At 40.3% G+C, this 23,998-nt stretch overlaps 1 protein-coding gene across 2 annotated transcripts in view; it reads left to right on the top strand.

Annotated features, from left to right (window-relative positions):
• The first annotated feature begins 11,159 nt into the window (after nt 1–11,159).
• CLINT1 (clathrin interactor 1) overlaps nt 11,160–23,998 on the top strand; it is a 59,066-nt gene continuing 46,227 nt past the window's right edge. For both annotated transcript variants that reach the window (XM_027970460.2, XM_027970459.2), the window contains exon 1: nt 11,160–11,371. In XM_027970460.2, coding sequence (XP_027826261.1) covers nt 11,331–11,371 — 41 coding nt within the window. In that variant the 5' untranslated portion in view covers nt 11,160–11,330. The remainder of the gene's footprint in view (nt 11,372–23,998) is intronic.

Genomic DNA, 23,998 nt, shown 5'->3' with positions numbered 1-23,998 from the left:
TACAGTCCACGGGGTTGCAAAGAGTTGGACACAACTGAGCGACTTAACTTTCTATCTTTCACAGTACAGTTCTTGCAATGGGAAAAATGCCCAAATATCAATGTATATTTATTTTAAGACTTAATGAACCTGTTCTAGCACCCTCTCCACATCACCCATGATCTCTGGATACTAACAGTGTAGCAATGATAATAGATCTTATTTAATCTGTTACATGTCAATCAGTGTGCTAGGAATTTAATGTATACCATCTCATTCACTCAGGTAAATAGCAGGGAGGAAACACAGCTCCACCCGCCAACAGAAAACTGGATTAAAGATTTACTGAGCATGGCCCCACCCATCAGAACAAGACCCAGTTTCCCCGTCAGTCTCTCCCATCAGGAAGCTTCCATAAGTCTCTTATCCTTCTCCATCAGAGGCAGACAAACTGAAAGCCACAATCACAGAAAACTAACCAATCTGATCACATGGACCAGCGTCTTGTCTAACTCAGTGAAACTATGAGCCATGTAGGGCCACCCAAGATGGACAGGTCATGGTGGAGAGTTCTGACAAAATGTGGTCCACTGGAAAAGGGAATGGCAAATCATTTCAGTATTCTTGCCTTGAGAACTCTATGAACAATATGAAAAGGCAAAAAGACAGGACACTGAAAGATGAACTCTCCAGGTTGGTAGATGCCCAATATGCTACTGGAGATCAGTGGAGAAATAACTCCACAAAGAATGAAGAGATGGGGCCAAAGAAAAACAACACCCAGTTGTGGAGGTGACTGGTGATAGAAGCAAAGTCTGATCCTGTAAAGAGCAATATTGCATAGGAACCTGGAACGTTAGGTCCATGTACCAAGGCAAATTGGAAGTGGTCAAACAGAAGACGGCAAGAGTAAACATTGACATTTTAGGAAACAGCAAACTAAAATGGACTGGAATGGGTGAATTTTAACTCAGATGACCATTATATCTACTACTGTGGGCAAGAATCCCTTAGAAGAAATGGAATAGCCACCATAGTCAACAAAAGAGTCTGAAATGCAGTACTTGGATGCAATCTCAAAAACGACAGAATGATCTGCTTTATTGACTATGCCAAAGCCTTTGACTGTGTGGATCACAACAAACTGTGGAATATTCTTAATGAGATGGGAATACCAGATCACTTGACCTGCCTCTTGAGAAATCTGTATGCAGGTCAGGAAGCAACAGTTAGAACTGGACATGGAACAACAGACTGGTTCCAAATTAAGAAAGGGATACGTCAAGGCTGTATATTGTCACCCTGCTTATTTAACTTCTATGCAGAGTACATCATGAGAAATGCTGGGCTGGATGAAGCACAAGCTGGAATCAAGATTGCTGGGAGAAATATCAATAACCTCAGATATGCAGATGACACCACCCTGATGGCAGAAAATGAAGAAGACCTAAAGAGCCTCTTGATGAAAGTGAAAAGGAGAGTGAAAAAGTTGGCTTAAAGCTCAACATTCAGAAAACTAAGATCATGGCATCTGGTCCCATCACTTTATGGCAAATAGATGGGGAAACAGTGACAGACTTTATTTTGGGGGGCTCCAAAATCACTGCAGATGGTAACTACAGCCATGAAATTAAAAGGCGCTTATTCCTTGGAAGAAAAGTTATAACCAACCTAGACAGCACATAAAAAGGCAGATTTATTACTTTGCCAACAAAGGTCTGTCTAGTTAAGGCTATGGTTTTCCCGGTAGTCATGTATGGATGTGAGAGTTGGACTATAAAGAAAGCTGAGAGCCAAAGAACTGATGCTTTTGAACTGTGGTGTTGGCGAAGACTCTTAAGAGTCCCTTGGATTGCAAGGAGTTCCAACCAGTCCATCTTAAAGGAAATCAGTCCTGAATGCTCATTGGAGGGACTGATGCTGAAACTGAAACTCCAATACTTTTGCCACCTGATATGTAGAACTGACTCATTTGAAAAGACCCTGATGCTGAGAAAGACTGAAGGCAGGAGGAGAAGGGATGACAGAGGATGAGATGGTTGGATGGCATCACTGACTCGATGGACATGAGTTTGAGCAAGCTCCAGGAGTTGGTGTTGGACAAGGAGGCCCGGCATGCTGCAGTCCATGGGCTCGCAAAGAGTCAGACACAACTGAGCGACTGAGCTGAACTGAATTGATCTCATTCACTGCCTACAACAACCCTTTGAGTCAGGGACTCTTTTCAGCCCTATTTTTCAATGAGGGCACCAGTTGATGACTAATCAACATCATACAGCTTTATGGTGTAAACCAGATTCTACCGATACCTTAGACAGTGCCCTTACCTTCCTCCCTGCTCCTCCCCCTTTATACTGCCTCATAAATACCATTCAGTGCTCTTATTTGTTTATGAATCTGTCTTCCATATTAGACTACAATCCCCTTGGATAACAACAGGTTTCAGTTATCTGTTTAACCCCACTGCACATGATGCCCTATAGACACCAAATGTCAGCTCTTTGCTACCAGAAAGGAGTGACTTGTGCTGACCGACCTCTTGCCCTACTCCCAGACTTTAGCCACATTCATTCTGTTTATTAAAGAGCAGTGATTTGCCAGTTGGACTCTCGGTGTCCACTGCAGTGTGCTCTTCCTAGAGCACAATTCTTTTACTGAACTGATAAGAGTTCAAGGATCAGCAAAGTCTCTTGTGAAGTCTGGACATCTGGGGGCTTTACCAGGACATTTGACTTTATCCAGAAAGACTCTGCCTCAGACACCAGCCAGCCTATCCTTTCTGATATCCACCCCAGTCACTCCTGAATCTGACTTGACTGACAGCCAGATAAGTTCCCACAGTCACAAGCCACATAGTTGCTTCATTGATGGCACTCTGGCTTCCTGTGAATGGACTTTTCAGAGATCCAACCACTAGAAAAACAGTGCACCTACTCTGGGCTCACCTGTGGCCAGGGGACAGAAGGAGAGAGAGCACTCCAGAAGACAGGAAAATGATTCCAAGAGCACCTCTGCCCCCATCTCACTCCTGCCAGCACCTGCACACTCTTGCAGAGGACTGCAAGAATGGAATGTGTTAGCCCTTTGGAGCCCGTACCAGGGCCTCTGCATAGATCCACCTGAGCCCTGCTGACAGCCCTGAAATGAAACTGCTCTTCAGCCAAGACCAGAACAGAGAGTTGGCAAGGGTACGCCCGGCTACCAGCTTGCCTGCTACATGATGCTGTGGCTCCATTTAACTCCTTCCTTCTTCACTGCCTCCTTTTCTCTTCAGTTATCCTCCATGGCATTCTTTTCTCTTTCGCCCTCCACAACCCAACTTTTCTGTAATGTAGACCAAATTAAAAAAAAAAAAAAACCGCAAAGAATTGGACACCACTGAGCGACAGAGCATGCACGCATTCACGCAGACCCTAACTTAGACTTAGAGTAGTTAACAACTATTGCTTTTGTCTGTGTAAACTACTATGGCTTTCTTCAGTGTCTTCAGAGAGCTTTTTGGTTTTCACTCTACACAGTTCTCCTAGAGCTAGCGATCACAAAATGCATGGCAACAAGAGCCAAATTGGGCCAGTCAGTCATTCCCTGTGCTCTTAGACTCAGTGGATGAAAGACTAAAGTGCTTCTTTCCTATTGGTTGCCTAACCAAAAAATGGAACCTATTCTCCACAAGCTAATGCCCTATTTCCTGCCATCTAGAAGAAACTTAACTGCAATAAAGGAACATGAAAATCAGAGAGAGTTCTGACTATATTTGCTAAGCTGCTGCCGCTGCTGCCACCAAGTCGCTTCAGTCGTGTCCGACTCTGTGTGACCCCATAGATGGCGGCCCACCAGGCTCCCCCGTCCCTGGGATTCTCCAGGCAAGAACACTGGAGTGGGTTGCCATTTCCTTCTCCAATGCATGAAAGTGAAAAGTGAAAGTGAAGTCGCTCAGTCATGTCCAACTCTTAGCAAGCCCATGGACTGCAGCCTACCAGGCTCCTCCATCCATGGGATTTTCCAGGCAAGAGTACTGGAGTGGGGTGCCATTGCCTTCTCCAGTATTTGCTAAGATCCTGAGGCAAATTCAATCTATGAACTTCTCTGTCTCCTGGGTCAATAAATTCTCTTACTCTGGTTAGGCTTAGGATACTCTGATAGACCAACTCTTCATTATAAGGAAAAAGTTGAGATCCACATAGTAAAAAAAGTGAAAGTGTTAATCGCTTAGTCCTATCTGACTCTTTGCGACCCCATGGACTGTATCCTGCCAGGCTCCTCTGTCCATGGAATTCTCCAGGCAAGAATACTGGAGTGGGTTACCTTTCCCTTCTCCAGGGGATTTTCACAACCCAGGGATCAAACTTGGGTCTTCTGCATTGCAAGCAGGTTCTTTACCATCTGAGCCACCAGGGAAGCCAGAGATCCACATAACAGATTGATAATAATGATAAGGCAGAATTTAGTGAGGACTTACTGCGTGCAGGACACAGTGTGAAATGAGTTAGATGTACTACCTCATTCAATCCTCAGCATATCACTTTGAATTTACTATGTTTACCAAATCTATTTGCTTGTTTAATATGTCTATTTTATCTCTGACTATATGCCCACCACCTCACCACCTAGCACAGTGTGTAGAACATAGTAGGAGCTTACTAAATACTTGTAATATTGAATAAATTTTGAAGATTAATATAATTACTAGCAGCAGTAATTGTATTAGTAGCAGCAGTGTGCTGTGCTAGGTCACTTCAGTTGTGTCCGACTCTCTGCACCCCTATGGACCAGAGCCCACCAGGCTTCTCTGTCCATGGGATTCTCTAGGCAATACTGGAGTGGGTTGCCATGCCCTTCTCCAGGGGTCTCCCTGACCCAGAGATTGAACCTGGGTCTCTTACATCTCCTGCGTTGGCAGGCAGGTTCTTTACCATAAGCAACACCTGGGAAGCCCAAGTAGCAGGAGGATCACTAACATTTACTGAGTGTTTACTTTGTGTTAGATTTTATTCTAAGTTATTTTTAAACTTTAGCTTATTTAATTATCTGAGAAAGTTTTTAAGATGAGTTTCTGTTATTCCTCATTATAATAAGAAAACTAAGTCACAGAAAAGAAAAGATAACACTTAAGTTGTGTCCGACTCTTGCAACCCAGTGGACTGTAGCCTGCCAGGCTCCTCTGTCCTTGGGATTTTCCAGGCAAGAATACTGGAATGGGTTGCCATTTCCTTCTCCAGGGGATCTTCCTAACTGAGGAACTGAATCCAGGTCTCCAGCACTGTAGGCAGACTCTTTACCAACTGATCTATATGAGACGTCAAATAATTCCAAAGTCATATATTTACAGCTATTAAGTAGCAAAACTAAGATTCAAACCCAGGCAATCTGGCTCCAGAGATCTAATTCACAACCTCTATGCTTTATGAGTTTACTTAATTTATCCAGAATGACCAAGCTACTGAATAGCAGATACAGAATTTGGACCTAGGTTTGTTTGAGTACAGATCCTGCACTCTTGAACCACTACTTTATACTTTCTCTCTGTGGTTAACTGACAGCTCACGGTACTACATATAAATAGGACTCTGGGGTTGTACAATACATATTCTGCCTACCTCTTGTGGCAACCCTCATATTAATATCAGAAACCAAGTATCTAGACTTCTAGAGAAAAGCAGTTATGTGTGATCAAAAACGACAGTCACTGGGTCAAATACTGAAACCAAGGTATAACTCTTTTCCTCTTGTTTCAGTTTGGATACTGCAAGAAGCAGAAGCCAAGCTGAAATTAGAAGAATAGATTAGAGATGTATTAAAGGATAGCTAAATGGAAGAAGGAACAAGAGTACACAGGAAGAATCTCAAGCTACAAGAAGTTCTGTCAAGGGAGAAAGGAGAAGGAAGGAAGATTGGGTTGGAAGATAATCCGTTCAGTTGCAGCAAAACTGAGGAAATGTGGGCCAGGTTGTGGTTGGGGGGAGCCGAAGGCAATTGCTGGCCCAGCAGAGGAGTCTTGCAATGGCTGGCTCCAGAACACCTTGTTCAGTCATTGCCTGGGAGTAGCCCATTGACAGCACAGCCTTGGCATAAATGCTGCGCCTCATTCCCAAGAAGTAGAAGGCTGCTGGAGCTGTTGGCCATCCACACTCCCCTCAATGGGTTCTCTTGAAGAAAGATCTGGGAGGTGCCTTCCCATGGCTACCACAGCCTTGTACTAGGAATTAAACTCCTCTGAAGGATACACCAAGGAGCCAACCATAGGAGATAAGCATACTTATAATTGCTCCTCACACATAAGTAACACTGCTGAGTACATTTGCTTTCAAACCTTGTGCCAGTTTGGCCTCACTAAAAGCCCATTTAGTAAAAAATGTGTTTTCCTGAAGAGGGGTAGGTGGGACATTTTCTTGTTTATTTTTCTACTGTGGACACATTTAAATTGCCACAACTATGTTACTATGGAAACTGCTCTAAAAGTTGCAAGATAAAGGGTAAAAATGGAACACTTTGTTAAAATGCAAATAATTAGTCTTTGGAGACCAGACCACTTTTTAACAAACTCTCCTTGTTTGGTTCTTCTATTAAAGGCTCTTTTGAATCAAAGGTAGACACGCAGGTTTTTGGTGTTACATTCTAGATGGCACTGGTCAACTGTGAACAGACCACAGGTGACAACATTGGAATAAGTCTAGACACTTTCAAACTTGTTATCGGAACAGGTAAAGCAGGTGACAACATTGTACTCATTGGGTAACTCTGGTGAAGTTGATCATGAATTACTATGAATGTGTAAACAGGCCTAGGGCGGGGAAGGCGGTTATTTTCATGCCAGGCTCTTTCTGCTGGTGTACCCTGGACCTGCTTGTTTGAAAGTTAACTTGCTGAGCTCTTATTTACGGAAAGCAGGTTCTCTTTCTTATCTTCCCTGGCCACATTCTACCCTTTGAATCTTGAGCTGGACAGTCCATTCAATATGAAACACAAAATTCTCACTTGAAAGCCCTGTTTCTCTGCCTATCTCTACATGCACCTCCCCACCCACCTCTTCGACTCACTTTACTTCTATCTGCCTGAGCACTCCTATCTTGACAAAGCTCTCAGTTTTGATCTGATTTGTGCTTTTTATACTTTTCTGCCTGGCAATTCTTTCTATTTGTCTTTTTAAAATCCTGAAGTCTTACTGAAAGCCCTTCTAGAGCTCAGTCATTCAGTTCAGTCGCTCAGTCCTGTCCAACTCTTTGTGACCCCATGGACTGCAGCATGCCAGGCTTCCCTGTCTATCACCAACTCCCGGAGCTTGCTCAAACTCATGTCCATCAAGTCAGTGATGCCATCCAACCATTTTGTCCTCTGCCTTCCCCTTCTCCTCCCACCTTCAATATTTCCCAGCATCAGGGTCTTTTCCAGTGAGTCAGTTCTTTTTAGGTGGCCAAAGTGTTGGAGTTTGAGCTTTAACATCAGTCCTTCCAATGAACATTCAGGACTGATTTCCTTTAGGATTTACTGGTTGGATCTCCTTGCAGTCCAAGGGACTTTCAAGAGTCTTCTCCAGCACCACAGTTCAAAAGCATCAGTTTTTCAGTGCTCAGGTTTCTTTATGGTCCAACTCTCACATCCATACATGACTACTGGAAAAACCATCGCTTTGACTAGACGGCCCTTTGTTGGCAAAGTAATGTCTCTGGTTTTTAATAGGCTATTTAGGTTGGTCATAGCTCTTCTTCCAAGGAGCAAGCATCTTTTAATTTCATGGCTGTAGTTACCATCTGCGGTTCATGGGGTCGCACAGAGTTGGACACAACTGAAGCGACTTAGCAGCAGCAGCAGCAGCAGCAGTTACCATCTGCAGTGATTCTGGAACCCCAAAATATAAAGTCTGTCCCTGTTTCTATTGCTCCCCATCTATTTGCCATGAAGTGATGGGACCAGATCCCATCATCTTCAGTTCAGTTCAGTTCAGTTGCTCAGTTGTGTCCAACTCTATGTGACCCCACGAACCGCAGCACGCCAGGCCCCCCTGTCCATCACCAACACCCTGAGTCCACCCAAACCCATGTCCATTGAGTTGGTGATGCCATCCAACCATCTCATCCTCTGTTGTCCCTTTCTCCTCCTGTGCTCAATCTTTCCCAGCATTAGGAACTTTTCAGATGAGTCAGCTCTTCGCATCAGGTGGCCAAAGTATTGGAGTTTCATCTTCAACATCAGTCCTTCCAATGAACACCCAGGACTGATATCCTTTAGGATGGACTGGTTGGATCGCCTTGCAGTTCAAGGGACTCTCAAGAGTCTTCTCCAACACCACAGTTCAAAAGCATCAATTCTTTAGTGCTCAGCTTTCTTTATAGTCCAATTCTCACATCCATACATGACTACTGGAAAAACCATAGCCTTAACTAGATGGACCTTTGTTGACAAAGTAATGTCTCTGCTTTTTAATATGCTGTCTAGGTTGGTCATAACTTTCCTTCCAAGAAGTAAGCGTCTTTTAATTTCATGGCTGCAATCACCATCTGCAGTGATTTTGGAGCTCAGAGAAATAAAGTCAGCCACTGTTTACACATTTTCCCCATCTATTTGCCATAAAGCGATGGGACCAGATACCATGATCTTAGTTTTCTGAATGTTGGCCATGATCTTAGTTTTCCAAATGTTGAGTTTTTTGCCAACTTTTTCACTCTCCTCTTTCACTTTCATCAAGAGGCTCTTTAGTTCTTCTTCACTTTCTGCCATAAGGGTGGTGTCATCTGCATATCTGAGGTTACTGATATTTCTCCTGGCAATCTTGATTCTAGCTTGTGCTTCAACCAGCCCAGCATTTCGCATGATGTATTCTGCATATAAGTTAAATAAGCAGGGTGACAATATACAGTCTTGACATACTTTTTTTCCTGATTTGGAACCAGTCTGTTGTTCCATGTCCAGTTCTAACTGTTGCTTTTGAACCTGCATACAGATTTCTCAGGAAATCTTCCAGAGCTCCTTCCAGTTATTTAATGAATGCAGTATGAGGAACTGATTTGACCTGAAGAACTAAGGGTCAGGTGTTCTAGATTCTTGATTTGGGATCATTTTTACCTAGCTTCATGACTAGCAGCAATCAAATTCATGTCTCCTTTGTGAATCAGTCCTCAATAGAAATTCTTTTCTTGCAGATTAAAAAAAAATTTTTTTGCCATTTCCTTTTTATCATTCAAGTTTCAGCTTAAATAAAATGTCCTCAGGGGACTTCCCATGCATTCACTGCAGGGGGGTGGGTTCAATCACAGGTGGGGGAACTAAGATCCTACCTCCCCCCTAAAAAAACTGTCCTCAAAGACACCCTGCTATTGCTATTGCCAAGTCACTTCAGTCGTGTCCAACTCTGTGCGACCCCATAGATGGCAGCCCACCAGGCTCCCCCGCTGCCGGGATTCTCCAGGCAAGAACACTGGAGTGGGTTGCCATTTCCTTCTCCAATGCATGAAAGTGAAAAGTGAAAGTGAAGTCACTCAGTCATGTCCGACTCTTAGCGAGCCCATGGACTGCAGCCTACCAGGCTCCTCCATCCATGGGATTTTCGAGGCAAGAGCACTGGAGTGGGGTGCCATTGCCTTCTCAAAGACACCCTAAATATTCCCTAATACTATTTTCCTCTAACATCATTCTCTATAATATTATCTTCTGTTTTCTTCAAGCACTTTCTATCAGCAATTATCTTAAATGTTCCCTCAATTACTATGTTTTCCTCCAAAGACCTTTAAGATCCAAGAGAGCTGAGGCCTTGCCTGTCTTCTTCCCAGCTGGGTTCTCCACTCCTTCAGTTCAGTTCGGTTCAGTCACTCAGTTGTGTCCAACTCTTTGTGACCCCACGGACTGCAGCACACCAGGCCTCCCTGTCCACCACCAGCTCTCAGCGTTTACTCAAACTCATGTCCACTGAGTCAGTGATACCATCCAACCATCTCATCCTCTGTCATCCCCTTCTCCTTCTCCACACTCCTGGCACATAGAAAATATTCAATAAAAATTTGTAGAATGTAAAGAACTGTAAAATTTAAGCAGTTTGACCAAATGAACTTTAAGAGTGTTTGTGGCTCTAACATGAACATTGTCAAAAAATAAGTAAGTGAAAAATAAAGTGACAATAATCATTGCAATAAAACAATGAATGCAGCATAGATGTATATCTACACTTTGAGAATATACACGTGTCAGCTTCTTGGGCCCGTCCTAATGTCCTGGTGTTGTTTTTCTACAATTTCCCATGGAGTGTGAACTGAGGTTCTGAACTTTATAGTAAGTATCTAACAAGGATATTAAGTATCTGTCTAAATATAAGAGCACTGTATGGTAGAATTAGAATGGAATAGGTTTTAAGACACAGCCTTTTCAATGTACAAGGATGGAAACTAAAGCCCAGGGAAGGAAGTATATTTGGGCATTTGGAACCAACTACAGAATTACTTCTGTCAATGAGGAGTACATATGCCAATTATACTTCTTATAGTCATCGCGTGCATGCTGTCACTTCAGTCGTTTCCGACTCTGAGATCCTATGGACTGCAGCCTGGCAGGTTCCTCTGTCCATTGTTGTTGCTCAGCCACTCAGTCGTGTCCGACTCTTTGCGACCCCATCGACTACAGCACACCAGTCTTCCCTGTCCTTCACCATCTCCTGGAGCTTGCTCAAACTCATGTCTATCGAGTTGGTGACGCCACTCAACCGTCTCATCCTCTGAATTCCCCTCCTCCTCCCGCCTTCAATCTTTCCCAGCATCAGGGTTTTTTCTAATGAGTCATTTCTTCGCATCAGGTGGCCAAAGTATTGGAGTTTCAGCTTCAGCATCAGGCCCTCCAATGAACATTCAGGACCGATTTCCTTTAGGACTGACTGGTTGGATCTCCTTGCAGTCCAAGGGACTCTAAAGCGTCTTCTCCAACACCACAGTTCAAAAGGATCAATTCTTCGGCTCTCAGCTTTCTTTACGGCCCAACTTTCACATCCATACATCCATACATGACTACTGCGGAGGGGTGCGGAGAATCCAGAGAGCTCTTTTACCGAAGAATCCTAACTTTAGCTTTCCTCTGAAACTCTCAGCCTAATTTGGCGCACAGAGAACTACAAGTCCCAGCGTGCCCCGTGCGCAGCGGGCGGAAAGTCAGGCACTTCCGCCCCACGCAGCGCCTCTGCCCCCGCGTCTCGACGTGTCACTGGCGGCGCCGCGGCTGTGGCAAGAGAAGGAGCTGACTGGGGGAGTTTGAGGCGGCGGGCGGCGGCGGCGACAGCGGCAGCGACCCCGGCCTGGATCTGCCCCGGCGCGGAAGTGTTCCGGGGTCCGTGGCGTACAGGAGAGGGAGGTGGAGGCCCGGCCCGCTCGGGCAAGATGTTGAACATGTGGAAGGTGCGGGAGCTGGTGGACAAAGCGTGAGTATCGGGGGGCAGTTGTGGCCGAGGCCCACGCGGGGGAGGGGCGGGGGGAAAGGGGAGCCGGTTCTGCGCTCCGGGCCGGCCGCGTCACGCCCCCCAGATGGGCCGGCCCTATCATGGCGGCGGGCGACTCTTCTCGACCCGGGCCCGCGTCCCGATCCGCCAACCGAAGGGACCTTTTCTCTGTCGAAACATCTTAGTCCCCTTATCTCCTATCCAGGCCTTCCTCACCCTGCAGCTACCCCACCCCTCTAGGCGCGGACACTTTGATCAGGGGCGGGGGAGGGTTGTCTCAAGCTGGGTCACTGCCCTGGCCGGAGAACTGTCTTGGCCCCTGGCTTTTGGTCTTTGGCTCCTGGGCAGCAGTGAAAGCTTGAGGGTGGGGAAACTTACTTCAGTGGCTCCCTGTGCTCCTCAGCGGTTGTAGAGACCTTAGGCCTGGTTGGGATGTGTCCTTTACCTTGCTGAGCTGCTTTTAATTCCTAATGAGCCTGAGGTATTGTAGTGGGTGGTAGGTGTAACAAGTGGTCATTGTGGTCAGACTGAAGTTACTCAAGACTCTCTCCTTTGCTTTTCTAACACTAGTGAGAGTGGATCACCGTGTAACTTACTGTGATTCCTTTCCTCTATTTCTTTTTCCACTACATTTCATTTTTGGAGGGCCATTTGTTCCATTTGGTTTAGTTAACTAATCATTGAATTAACAAGAAATGGCTCCTAAAAAGGAAACAACCAAGGTTTATATCCTGTTGATCTGCTTGTAAGTACAGACAGGTAAAATGACTAATGCATAGCTGATACTCTTTAAGATTTAAGTGATCACTTTAGTATGTTACTACCCTAGGGAAACCTTAACATTTATATTGAGTGTATCATATAGATTAAAACAGTGGTTAAGTAAGGTCTTCTAGAACAGCAGGAAGTAAAGTTTAAGAATTTAACTAGTCCCCTTCTTTTCAGGTTTTAGTGATGATATAATAAGTAATGGCAAAAACAGTTCATTTGTGCCGCTCATCCGATCTAAAATCAGGAAGTGAGGATGGCAAATTCTTGGCTTTCTTGAACCTCCCAAAAAATAACTTATTGTAAACTGCTATGTATAAAATAAATTAGATCCAAGCATATAATGTACAGCATAGGAAATACAGCCACCATTTTATAATAACTATAAACAGTATAATCTGTTAAATTATCAAATTACTGTTTGTACACCTGAAACTAATAAATCAACTATACTTCAGTAAGAAAAAATTCAGTGGCTTGGATAATGCATCACATAGAATTTACAGTTCGACTGTATTTTCAAGTTTTCTGTGCTATCGAGAACGCAGTAGAATGCCTGAGGAGCACAGATTTCTGAACCTGCAGAGCTGGATTCAAGCTCTGTAACCTTGGCAAATTACTTAACTTTGAAGTGTCCCAGTTTTCTCAGGTGAAATATGAAAATAGTGATGAATATTTACCTTAGAATGTTGTGAGAATTAAGGGCGAAGAACTTAAATAGCGTATAAAGGCCATAACGCAGTAAGTTTAGATCAGTATGCTTTTGATAATTATAGCTCATGTTCTACATCAAGAGTAATATTAAAATTCGTTAAGAGAAAAGATCCATGTTTGAAAAGTGATTTGGTGGTTTTGCTTTGTCAACCATTTATTTGACCATTAAGTCCTTGGTCCTTTATTTTGGTTTTGTTTTGCTATTTATATATCCTTTGCTTTCCAAAGGTAAAAATAAAATCATGTTTGTTTTTTTAATCCAAGTTTATTGGTGTAAAGGCTACTAGCTTAAACAGTCTTTGAAGATCCAAAAATCTCTACAAAACTATTTCTTAACCAGAGGTCGGTGGAAGAAAAATCACTAAAAAAGCACCTTCTTACCTTAGGGGACTAAATTTGTGGTACTCAAAAATTTGAAGACAAGGTACACTTTTTCAGGAGACAAATCAAGGCAATATTCTTGCTCTTGTTCTTTTCATGTTGTTGTTCTCACCTTTGTTACTAAGTTTCAAGTACCTCAGATTAAATTTGTCACATAAATAGCTATCAAGTCAATCTAATGGAAGAGCTGCTGTTGAAAAATGACTTCAGTCTTCCTTTTTACTACCCAAATAAGAATGGAAACCTGGGGATTTCCCTGGTGGTCCAGTGACAAAGACTTGGGGCTTCAGTGCAGGGGGCCCGGCCGGGTTCCATCCCTGGTCAGAGAACTAGATCCCACATGCAGCAACTAAGACTGCTGCTGCTAAGTTGCTTCAGTCATGTTCAACTCTGTGCGACCCCATAGACAGCAGCCCACCAGGCTCCTCTGTCCCTGGGATTCTCCAAGCAAGAATATTGGAGTGGGTTGCCATTTCTTCCTCCAGTTCATGCATGCATGCTAAGTCTCTCCAGCCATGTCTAACTCTCTGCAGACCTATGGCCAGTAGTCCACCAGGCTCCTCTGTCCACAGGACTCTCTAGGCAAGCAACTAAGACTAGGTGCAGCCAAATAAGTATCTTAAAAATTTTTAAAGAGAATGGAAATTTAAACCAAGTTACTCAAGAACATGTAAAATGTTGCCACCAAGGACTTTTTAAAAAACTTTCAGTGGTGTCTGACACATATTAGGATTAGAACATGAGGTTATTTTACTGATGAGTACTTAATTTTCATCTTTCACTGGCAGAAAAGAAATAGTTCTTCCTCCCCAAATACAAACATTTTACAAAACCAGTACCTGTGGCATTATGCCCATTTAGACTGTTCACCTTTAATTGCCATAATGGAAGTGAAACAGATCCATAGAACAGCTATTCAGATTATCAAGGGAATAAGGTGATGAGGAAACTTGCAAAAGAGGAAATAATAAAGTGATTAAGGACTGCTCTGAGAGCTGTGTTGAATAGAAATGAGGCTTTATATGATATAGCACTGAATCACTTTTCTCTTTCATGCATTGGAGAAGGGAATGGCAACCCACTCCAGTGTTCTTGCCTGGAGAATCCCAGGGACGGGAGAGCCTTGTGGGCTGCCGTCTATGGAGCCGCACAGAGTCGGACACGACTAAAGTTACTTAGCCGCAGCAGCAGAGGTTTGGGGAGACCTAGGTTCACATTCTGATACTGCTTTTTAAATTAGCCATATGTATAATTTGAGGCAGAATCATATGACTCTCCAGAGCTTGGATTCCTTATCTTTAAAATGATGGGATTGTGTTAGAATGACTTTTTCCAACCTTGTTGGCATTTTGGAGATACGAATTTCTGTCAGGGGAAAAATGGAGCAAGTATTTCATAACAGCAGATACATTTTAGAAAATCATTATCCACCAGAGACAGTTTCAGCTGAAAAGACTTTTTTTTAATGTGACAATCAATAAATGTTATATTTAATTGCTTTATGCAATAAATAAGTGCAATCCATGACTCTGGAAAATTAGGACTTTTATTTAGTATATATCCCTACCCAATGAGGTTTACTTCAGAAGGAAAAATGTGCTTTTGTGTCCTCTGAAGCTACTGTTAGATCCAGTATGATGGCAGTTCTTAAGTATAATGATATATTTTAAATATTGACTTTTGAGAATTTGAAAACTTTCACAGAGGGTTAGGGAGATACTTTCCACAAGTTTTGAACCTGCTCGTGGTATTAAATGCCTCTGTTTTGCAGGACATTGTGGAACTGAGGAAAAGCAGATAAAAGCTCACCAGAGCTTGGAGTGCCAGTTTCCTCCCACTTGTACTCAAGTTGCATTAAAGGGAGCTGTGGCAGGAAAGGATAAGTGGCACCACTCCCACCAACTGGGACTAGCTTGACCACTGTCATCCTTTGACCTGCCTCCCTTCATGTGATGGTGAAATAAAATTGAGCACTTTTATTTTTTGTTATCCCATTTTTGGTATAAACTGAAAGTTGCTGCAGTTCTGTTGTCGTCTTCAAATTTTGGAAATGCAGTGAAGATAACCTGGTAGTGGAGAATCAAACCACTTACTACTGCTTCCTGTTCAAGGCCAACCAACGCTTCTCTTTCATGCAGGGAGTAATATTAATGGTAAATCTATTTCATCAGTGGCCCTTATTCTTTTTAAGATAGTGATTCAAACAGTGCTAGCAATTGCTATAGATTGTCCATTTTAAGTTATTCTGTTAAGCGTAAACTTGCATTTTTTCCCCTTTAAGATGATTTTTGTTGGTGTATTTGCATGTTTTTAGTTTCTAAATGTTTGCATAACATAATAGAATTGTGCAAATTGCTATTCTAATCTAGCTGACCCCAGAAGGAGAACCCTTTGCTTTTAATAGAAAATATTTCATTCAGTTATTTCAACAGATAATACATTTATTATTTATTGGAATAGTACTGTATTTTCTGGACTTGAAAAATACAATACCTGTCTTAAAAAAATTTGCCAGTACAGATATACTACAACTTGAACTTATCATTGGTTTTCCCTTTCAGTCCTCAGATGTATTCCCCCTAACTTCCCTATCTTACCAGTAAATCTCTGTTCAGTTTGCTTCTTAGAATTTGAAAATAAAGGTGATTTTCAGCTTTCTAGTCTCTCCATATCAACTTTTCTTTAAACCAATTGTTATTGCTGAAACAGTAAATTCATTATTCTTTCTTCCTCTCTTCTAGTAACTGGACACAAGTAAATACTAAGAATTTAATTCCAAAGAAAGAGGAGTTTTATCTTGCGACCATATCTTAGGAGTGATTTTTCTTTAGTTTAAATTAGCCTAGTTAGTACTGTTGCCAAGGTGCTTCTTAAAAGCTCTTAGCTGCGTCTTATGTTTTCCTGTGCCCTAGTGTTTTCAAGTAGTTTTTTGTCTGTTCACTGATACATCCACTAAACGTAGTTGGCTTTTTAAATTTTAGGTACCTCTAACTAATACTCCTAGGTTTTACAGTATGGCTCCATAGTTGAACCTTTTTCTGTGCTCTTGTGTTATTTTCTTCCTATTTCCAGTGTTTAATATTTCCTTTAAGAAAAAAGAAAGAGTATAGGCAACTTAAGTAACTTCTTTTAATCGTGAAGAAATTTTATGTTTCATATTTAGATCTAATTGGAATTTAATTTTGGGCTTTTATTTTGGAAAATTAAATATATCCAAAAATGGAGGTAGTGAATCCCTGCTTACGCAGACCTAGCTTCAAAGTTTGGCTAGTCTTGCTTTATCTCTGTCTCTGCCTACAATCCCCACTCCATGTTATTTTGAAGCAGATTCAAGACAATGTATCATTTCATTTGTATCAATCTCCAAAAGGTAAAGAGTCATCTTTTTTTTATTATAACCATAATATCATTATCATGCCTTTTAAAAAAGATGATTACTTTATATCGAATGTCCAGTCATCATTCCTTTCTCATTTACCTCATGATTCTTCTTTGATGTTTCTGAGTTGGTGGGTGTATCTCTTGATTCTCTTTTTGTCTAAGTTCAATCCTGGTCTTTTTTTTCACTCATACTGTTTATTTGTTGAAGAAATTAAGTTTTTTGTACTTTCTTCAGTTTTGGATTTTGTTAGTTGGTTCCCGTAAGGTTGTTTGTTTCTCTAACGTCTGTGTGTCCTGCAATTTGGTAATTGTATCTACTCACTTGATAAATTCAAATTCCAATTTTGGGGACAACAGGACTACTTCATAGAGTCAAAGTACATTTGTAGTACTTTTAATAAGTCTTATGTATAAAGATTATCTCTTTTTAGTCTTAGCTGACATTACCTAACATTCTGGGACAGTATACTTAACTGTTTATCTTTTTTTTTTTAAGGTGTCACTTCTTATGACCTTTCATTGTTAAGTCTAATTATGTATGCTAGTCCCTGTATATATTTTTATATTACTTTTCTAGCTATATGCACTGTCTTATACTTAGGTACTTCCATCTGGTATTGAGTGAAACTGGGAAGAAGTTTGTGATTCAGAGATCAGAACTGGATTGAAATCCTAGGTCCATCACTAAGAAATAGTGATCCTGGGGATTGGGACAGTATCTCCAAACTTTCCCATCTATAAAATAGGATGATATTTTGTTTTACAGAGTTCTTGTGAGGATTAAATTTGAAACACTTAGCATAGTGCTTGACATAAAATAAACTCTTGAAATGCTACTTTTATTGTGCAAAGCACAAAATAATTTATAACAATTTATAACCTGTAGAAAAAAATCAAAAGATATAGTGTTTGAAGCAATAAAGAAAATGTCAAAACTAAATTATTTACAAGTGTGTAAGAACTGTGTCTTAATCCATAAATCATTATTTTCAATGTGTATTCACCTAAATAGACACATTAAGCAACCCATAGAACTCATAAAAATATCTCTGTTATGTATGCCTTGTGTTGTGTTTAGCAAATCACAAATGCCTTTAATACTGTAAAGCATATTACAGAAAGTCTTTTGAAAAACACGTTGAGGAATAAAGTCTTTGGAAAGACATATTGCAGTTTCAATCTGCTCATTTCTTTTCAGCTTGTTTTGTATTTCTGAAGGTTTTAAAGATGCTACTAATATAAAATATTTCTTCTAAAATTTATAAAGACTTATGAAGGCAAATTGAAGTGGACAATCTATCCTTAAAGAAACTGAACAGAATCAAGAAAAGTAACTCTAAAATGTGACACCCAATTCATAGTCTCTGATAGTAGATGAGCAGTATATGCAAGAAAGGGAGCTTCCCAGGTGGCTCAGTGGATAAGGAACCCGCCTGCCAATGCAGGAGATGCAGAAAGCATGGGATCAATCCCTGGGTCAGGAAGATCCCCTGGGGAAGGAAATGGCAACCCACTCCGGTATTCTTTCCTGGGAAATCCCATGGACAGAGGAGCCTGGTGGGCTGCAGTCCCCATGGGGTTGTGAAGAGTCAGACACAACTGAGTGAGCACACATGTACAAGGAAAGCACGTTACAGTGTGCTTTCCAGTTTTTCGATACGCTGTCCCAAGTTGGTAAGAAATCATTTTGGCTTCATTTTGGCTTACCAGAATCCATTAGCCAGAAAATTAAATATAGGTAGAGTAACATAATGCATTCCTACATTGGAACAAGTTGGTAGCTCCTCATGACTGTGCATAGATCTAGCTAATGAATTATTAAATATGAATAATTTTGTTAATGTGCAACAATAGCCAGGCGTGTTTTGTACTTAAGATTAAGTCCAGTTAGCCCTGTTTTGGAGTGTCTTTTTTTGACATAGGAATTTTGCTTAGTTTATAAATTCTCAGGAGAGTAAGTTTCAATCCCTGGGTTGGGAAGATCCCCTGGAGAAGGAAATGGCAACCCACTCCAGTATTCTTTACCTGGAAAATTCCATGGACAGAGGAGCCTGGCTGGCTATAGTCCATGGAGTCTCAAAGAGTTAAATACAGCTGATCACACATGCATACACCTGGAGAGTAAGTTATCAGTTCAGTTTAGTTCAGTCGCTCAGTCGTGTCCGACTCTTTGCTACCCCATGAATCGCAGCACACCAGGCCTCCCTGTCCATCACCAACTCTCGGAGTTCACTGAAACTCAGATCCATCGAGTCGGTGATGCCATCCAGCCATCTCATCCTAGGTCGTCCCCTTCTCCTCCTGCCTCCAATCCCTCCCAGCATCAGAGTCTTCTCCAGTGAGCCAACTCTTCGCATGAGGTGGCCAAAGTACTGGAGTTTCAGCTTTAGTAAGTTATACATAATTCTAATTATGAATACTTTTTTATAGTGAAAATCACTCAGTCGTGTCCAACTCTTTGCAATCCCGTGGACTATAGAGTCCATGAAATTCTGCAAGCCAGAATACTGGAGTGGGTCGCCTTTCCCTTCGCCAGGGGATCTTCCCAACCCAGGGATCAAACCCAGGCCTCCTGCATTGCAGGCAGATTCTTTACCAGATGAGCCACAAGGGAAGCCCAACATTTTATAACTTCCACACAAACTTCCACACATCAGGTAAAATTTTTCACTCAAAAAAAAAAATTCTTATCTAGATACTGGCGACACACCCCACCCTGGCCCCACTTTTGTTTTTCTCTTTGGCTGTACCATCGTGGCGTGTGGGATCTTAGTTTTCCCACCAGGCCTTGAATCAGACCCTCTCAGTGAAAACGTGGAGTCCTAACCACTAGCCCACCAAGGAATTCCCTTAGATAGCCTTTATTTTTGTAAGAGAAAGAAGATATACATTGAAAATTCAATTTGTTTTTCTTGCTATTTGTTTTCATACAATATTAGCAATCATTAAAGAACATTCATCACTTGTAATTTTTAAAAGTAACTTAAGTATGATTAAAACTTTTTATTAACAGTTAAACCATAATGGTATGATATGTTTGGTTTATAGTTGTAAGTTTGGTATTGAATGGGTTTCTGAAGTGTGGCCCATTTCTCATGAAGCCAGATAAAAATTGTAATCCTGTAATATGCACATAGCAACAAGGGTGATTCTTTAAAACTGTTTAAGTCACATCGGTTCAGAACTCTCCGGCCACTTTTTATTTTGCTGCTTACCAGCCTCTACATGGTCTAGCTCTGCGGCTCCCTCTGACCTCATGTACCACCACTCTCCCTCATTCACTGTTCTGTGTCAGTCTAATAAGATGCCTGCATTCACAGAAGCTGCTCTGCTATTATTTTAGCACAAGCCACTTCTGCTACTTTTATTCACGTCTGTCCATCTGCTGCCTCTGGGATGTAAGCCTCTTGAGGGCAAGTCCAGATACTTCTAATAAATCATTATTGAGTATTTGCCATGTGCCAGTAACAATAGTGACAGCATTATTATTAGTATTAGTTTGTGGTTGAGAAAATTGGCCACAGATAAGTCCAGAAACTTGCCTGAAATAACACATCTAGAAAATAGAGTCTAGATTTAAATCTAGTGTGAGCTTTTAGAACATATATTTCACAGTTTTTGCTAACTTGTACAAGACATTACTGTAATAAAGGTGAATTACTGGTTTTACTTAAAGCAGTTAAAAATTACTTGGAAGAAGTTTATAAGCTTCCGAATCAAATTCAATAAGCATTTTATTCTTTTTTTCCCTATGGGTACTGATCATAAAAGAAAATTTTTCTAGACTCTGAATATTGTCTATAAGTAGGATGCCCTTCAATGGTCGAGAAGCAAACAGTTGTTTTGTCAGTGGAAAAGGAAATCTTAGCTATTATAATGAACTTACTTATTGTAATTAATCCTAAAAAAAAGTTCATGACAGTCATAAGCTGTATCATAGGTTCAAAATTACCCTGTAATCAGCTTCCACAGCTTTAATAAACTTCCCTCAATTCTTTGATCTTTATATTATGTCAGTTAGCTGTGCCTGTAGTGCTGTGTTGTATTAATCCCTGATATATGTCCAGAGTTTCCCAACTTTACTCAGCTTAAATTGGGTAATTTGAAAATAATTTTCCTTAGTTCAGTATGTGCCTATCCAAGGAGGATGGCATAGGTTGTAAATATCTAAATGGTATACAATAGCTGAAAGTACATTGCTGGTATTCTTACTAATCTTATAGGGATCCTTCAGTGAGTGCTTATTAAATATCTACCATGAGCACTGGATAGCACTGTAAACTGAGTGACAGACCTTACGGTTCCAGGGCAGCTTATGGTTCTGTTAAGTGGATGCACATGAAAAAGACAGAATAATATAAGATGCTATGATAGCCAAATTTGTGGTATAGATAAATACTGTAGAAATTCAGGGAATGGAAAGAACAATTAAGACTGAGCAAAAGCTTAATGAAATAGATAAATCCTGGGATTTCAAAAATGCGTATCTGCCGAAAGGACAATAAGGCCGAAAAAGGTATTAAACATGGAATGAAACATCTGAAACACAGGTCAAATGATGTGGTCGCTAATAAGAACCTACTGCTGAATGGTTCCAAGCAGAGGATGACATCAGTGATACTGTCTCAGAAGCTGTTCTGTTTCAAAAGGAAGTTCCCCTTTTATCCCCAGATAATCCAGATTAAATAAAGTACTGGTGTTTGATGGTGTGTGTTTGTTTGAGACTTCGAGGGGAAATAAATTGTATAGGTTTCAGAATTTTAGTAGTAACGTTCTGGGAACAGTTTCTTTAATGTCAGAAAAGTTGAGTCTAGTTTTTGGGATTCGAATGTCATTTGAGTAAATCTAAGTTTAATCATGGATGAAAGTGGGAGAAAATATTGCTGACTTAATTTAAAAATTTTAAATAACACTTAAAATTTAAAAATAATAAGTATTAGAGTTCACTTACGGGTAGTTCTATAAACTCAAACTATCACTGCTGAGGTGCAGGATTTCTCATTATTCTATTGATAGGATGTCTTATATTCTTTTAGTTAGTGTTTGATATTTGGGAGTACATCTGAACTTAATCACATAGAAGTGGAAATACCTATAAGTGATGTGGTCAAACTGTACAGTGTCAAGCATTTGTGTCTACAAAGGTGTAATTTTCATATGTTGTCCCAGTGTAGGATCTTTCATCATTTTCTCCTCTTAGAAGGGTTTTATGCTTTTCCTTAAAGCTTAACTAATTTTGGTACTTTATTTTACATTATTTTCCTGAAGGAGTCTGATAATACAGTTAATAATTGTTGTTGTTTAGTCACTAAGTCGTGTCTTGACTCTTTTGTGACCCCATGGACTGTATGTAACCCACCAGGCTCCTTCATCCATGGGATTTCCCAGGCAAGAATACTGGAGTGGGTTGCCATTTTCTTCTCCAGGGGATCTGAAGAAGGGATTGAACCTGCATCCTCTGCACTGGCAGGTGGATTCTTTACCACTGAATCACCAGGGAAACCCAATACAGTTAATAAAATTATGTTAATAGGATATTTTAAATAGGTTGCCACATATTTTAAAAGATGATTTGTTATGAGTATGCCCAAGCTGAGCTAGCTTCTTTGAGTTTTAATTTTGTTTTTAAATGAGGGGTGGAAGGAGTAATTTGAGGGAGGACATAAGTCAAGAGACTTTGTACATTTCTGTATAGAATGGGGATAAGATCTACTACCTTCTAGGACCATTAGAATTAAATGAAATAATATATTATAAAAAGGTTTACCATTGTGTTGTCAATAAATTCTGGTTCTTTGGTCTTGTTTAGTCATGAGGTAACCTTAAAAAGCTGTAAACTAAAATTAAAAGATAAAGGTGAACAAAAACTCACTCCTTAGATTAGTTCCAAAGAGTAGGAATTTAAAAGTTGGCAAAACTTTTTAATAAACCATAAACCCCCTTAACAAAATCTTTACTATTAATTTTAGTAGCTACTATTTTACTGTACCTGTAAAAACTAGAATTGGGATGTATAATGCTAATAATTCTTATGCTATATCCATTTTTTAATACCCTGGGATGTTTGATTTGTTTCTGAGACCAGTTTAACATACACATCTCTTGGTAAAGATAAACATCACACTGTCCTTTCTTTTCTGAGAAGAAATTGATTTACTAAATAACCTATTTAAGTGACCTTAAGCAGTTGTCAGCAATAGGAAAGATAGTTTCACAAGTAAACTTATACACAAAACAATGTAAGTCTGAAGCTGCTTTAAGTACAGAATAGGACTGTTTCTGGTTTTTGAATAGAAATAATATTCCTGTACTTAAAAAAAAATATGGACCTCAGGAGCATATGCTTTCAAAATTTATTAGAAATGGCATTTGAGAAACGTGTGCTTGCATTGATAATGTGTGTCATAACATATATAGTTGAGTTTATAATGACTGGTATTTCCAGAACAATTTTCAAACAAATGTTTTATGCTGAATATTTCACTAAAAGTTATTCTGGCAAGTGGGAATCTGTGCTCTAGTTATTCAAAGTCATAAATAGAATATTACTGTTGTATCTAAATGTAACATTTTACTAGTTTTTATTAACTTTTGTCATTAAAAATAATAATAGATTACTATTTTTCATGAACACTTTGTAACTAGAATAATCCTATAGAGTCATTGAGGTTGATTGGCCTATTAGTTGCTTGAAATGTTTAACCTTTAGGATTTTTTTACTCATATGAATAAGATTGCTTGACATGTTAACCTGGTGTGAGACAAGGGGTGTGATGGTTGATGTACCAAAAAAATAAGATTTGCATATATTATATTACTAGTTATTCCTTTTTACTGTAATTTAATTATAAAATGACATAATTATAAAAAAACTCTTTAATGCTTTAATGGAGGAATGATTATATTTGTTATGCTGTTTTATTTTTCTGAGCACTTTCTAACATTCTGGTACAAGCTGTTTCAAGCTTATCCTGTATTTTCACTACTTCAGCCCTGGAGTTGGCAGTTTCTGCAAGGATCCCTGGCTTTGGTTGTTTTTAGCAGTGGGACACATTTTTAAAGGAAATGTATGGTGGACTAGAGAGATTTTTCTGTCACAGTTAAGATGTTGCTAGAATTTCCTATGTGTAGGAACACCTACAGTAAAAGAGTTGGCACATGGGATAAAGACCTCTTTGGAAGTACAGTAGTGGTATTTTTCTTTTGAATAATTAAGGTTTTACATTTTTGTTTCATATTTTTAAACCTTAAGATAATTAAGATTTGTGAAGGGTGCTACATTGCCATTCTCTCCCCAACAATGTAATTTACTTTCTGTAAATCACTTAAGTATGAAAAGACAAATAGCAAAGCATTTTCTGTACA

This window comes from Ovis aries, chromosome 5 (genome assembly GCF_016772045.2).
Source record: "Ovis aries strain OAR_USU_Benz2616 breed Rambouillet chromosome 5, ARS-UI_Ramb_v3.0, whole genome shotgun sequence".
Lineage (NCBI taxonomy): Eukaryota > Metazoa > Chordata > Mammalia > Artiodactyla > Bovidae > Ovis > Ovis aries.
The sequence above is the reverse complement of the archived record's forward strand: the minus strand, read 5'-3'. Positions and strand labels throughout refer to the sequence as shown.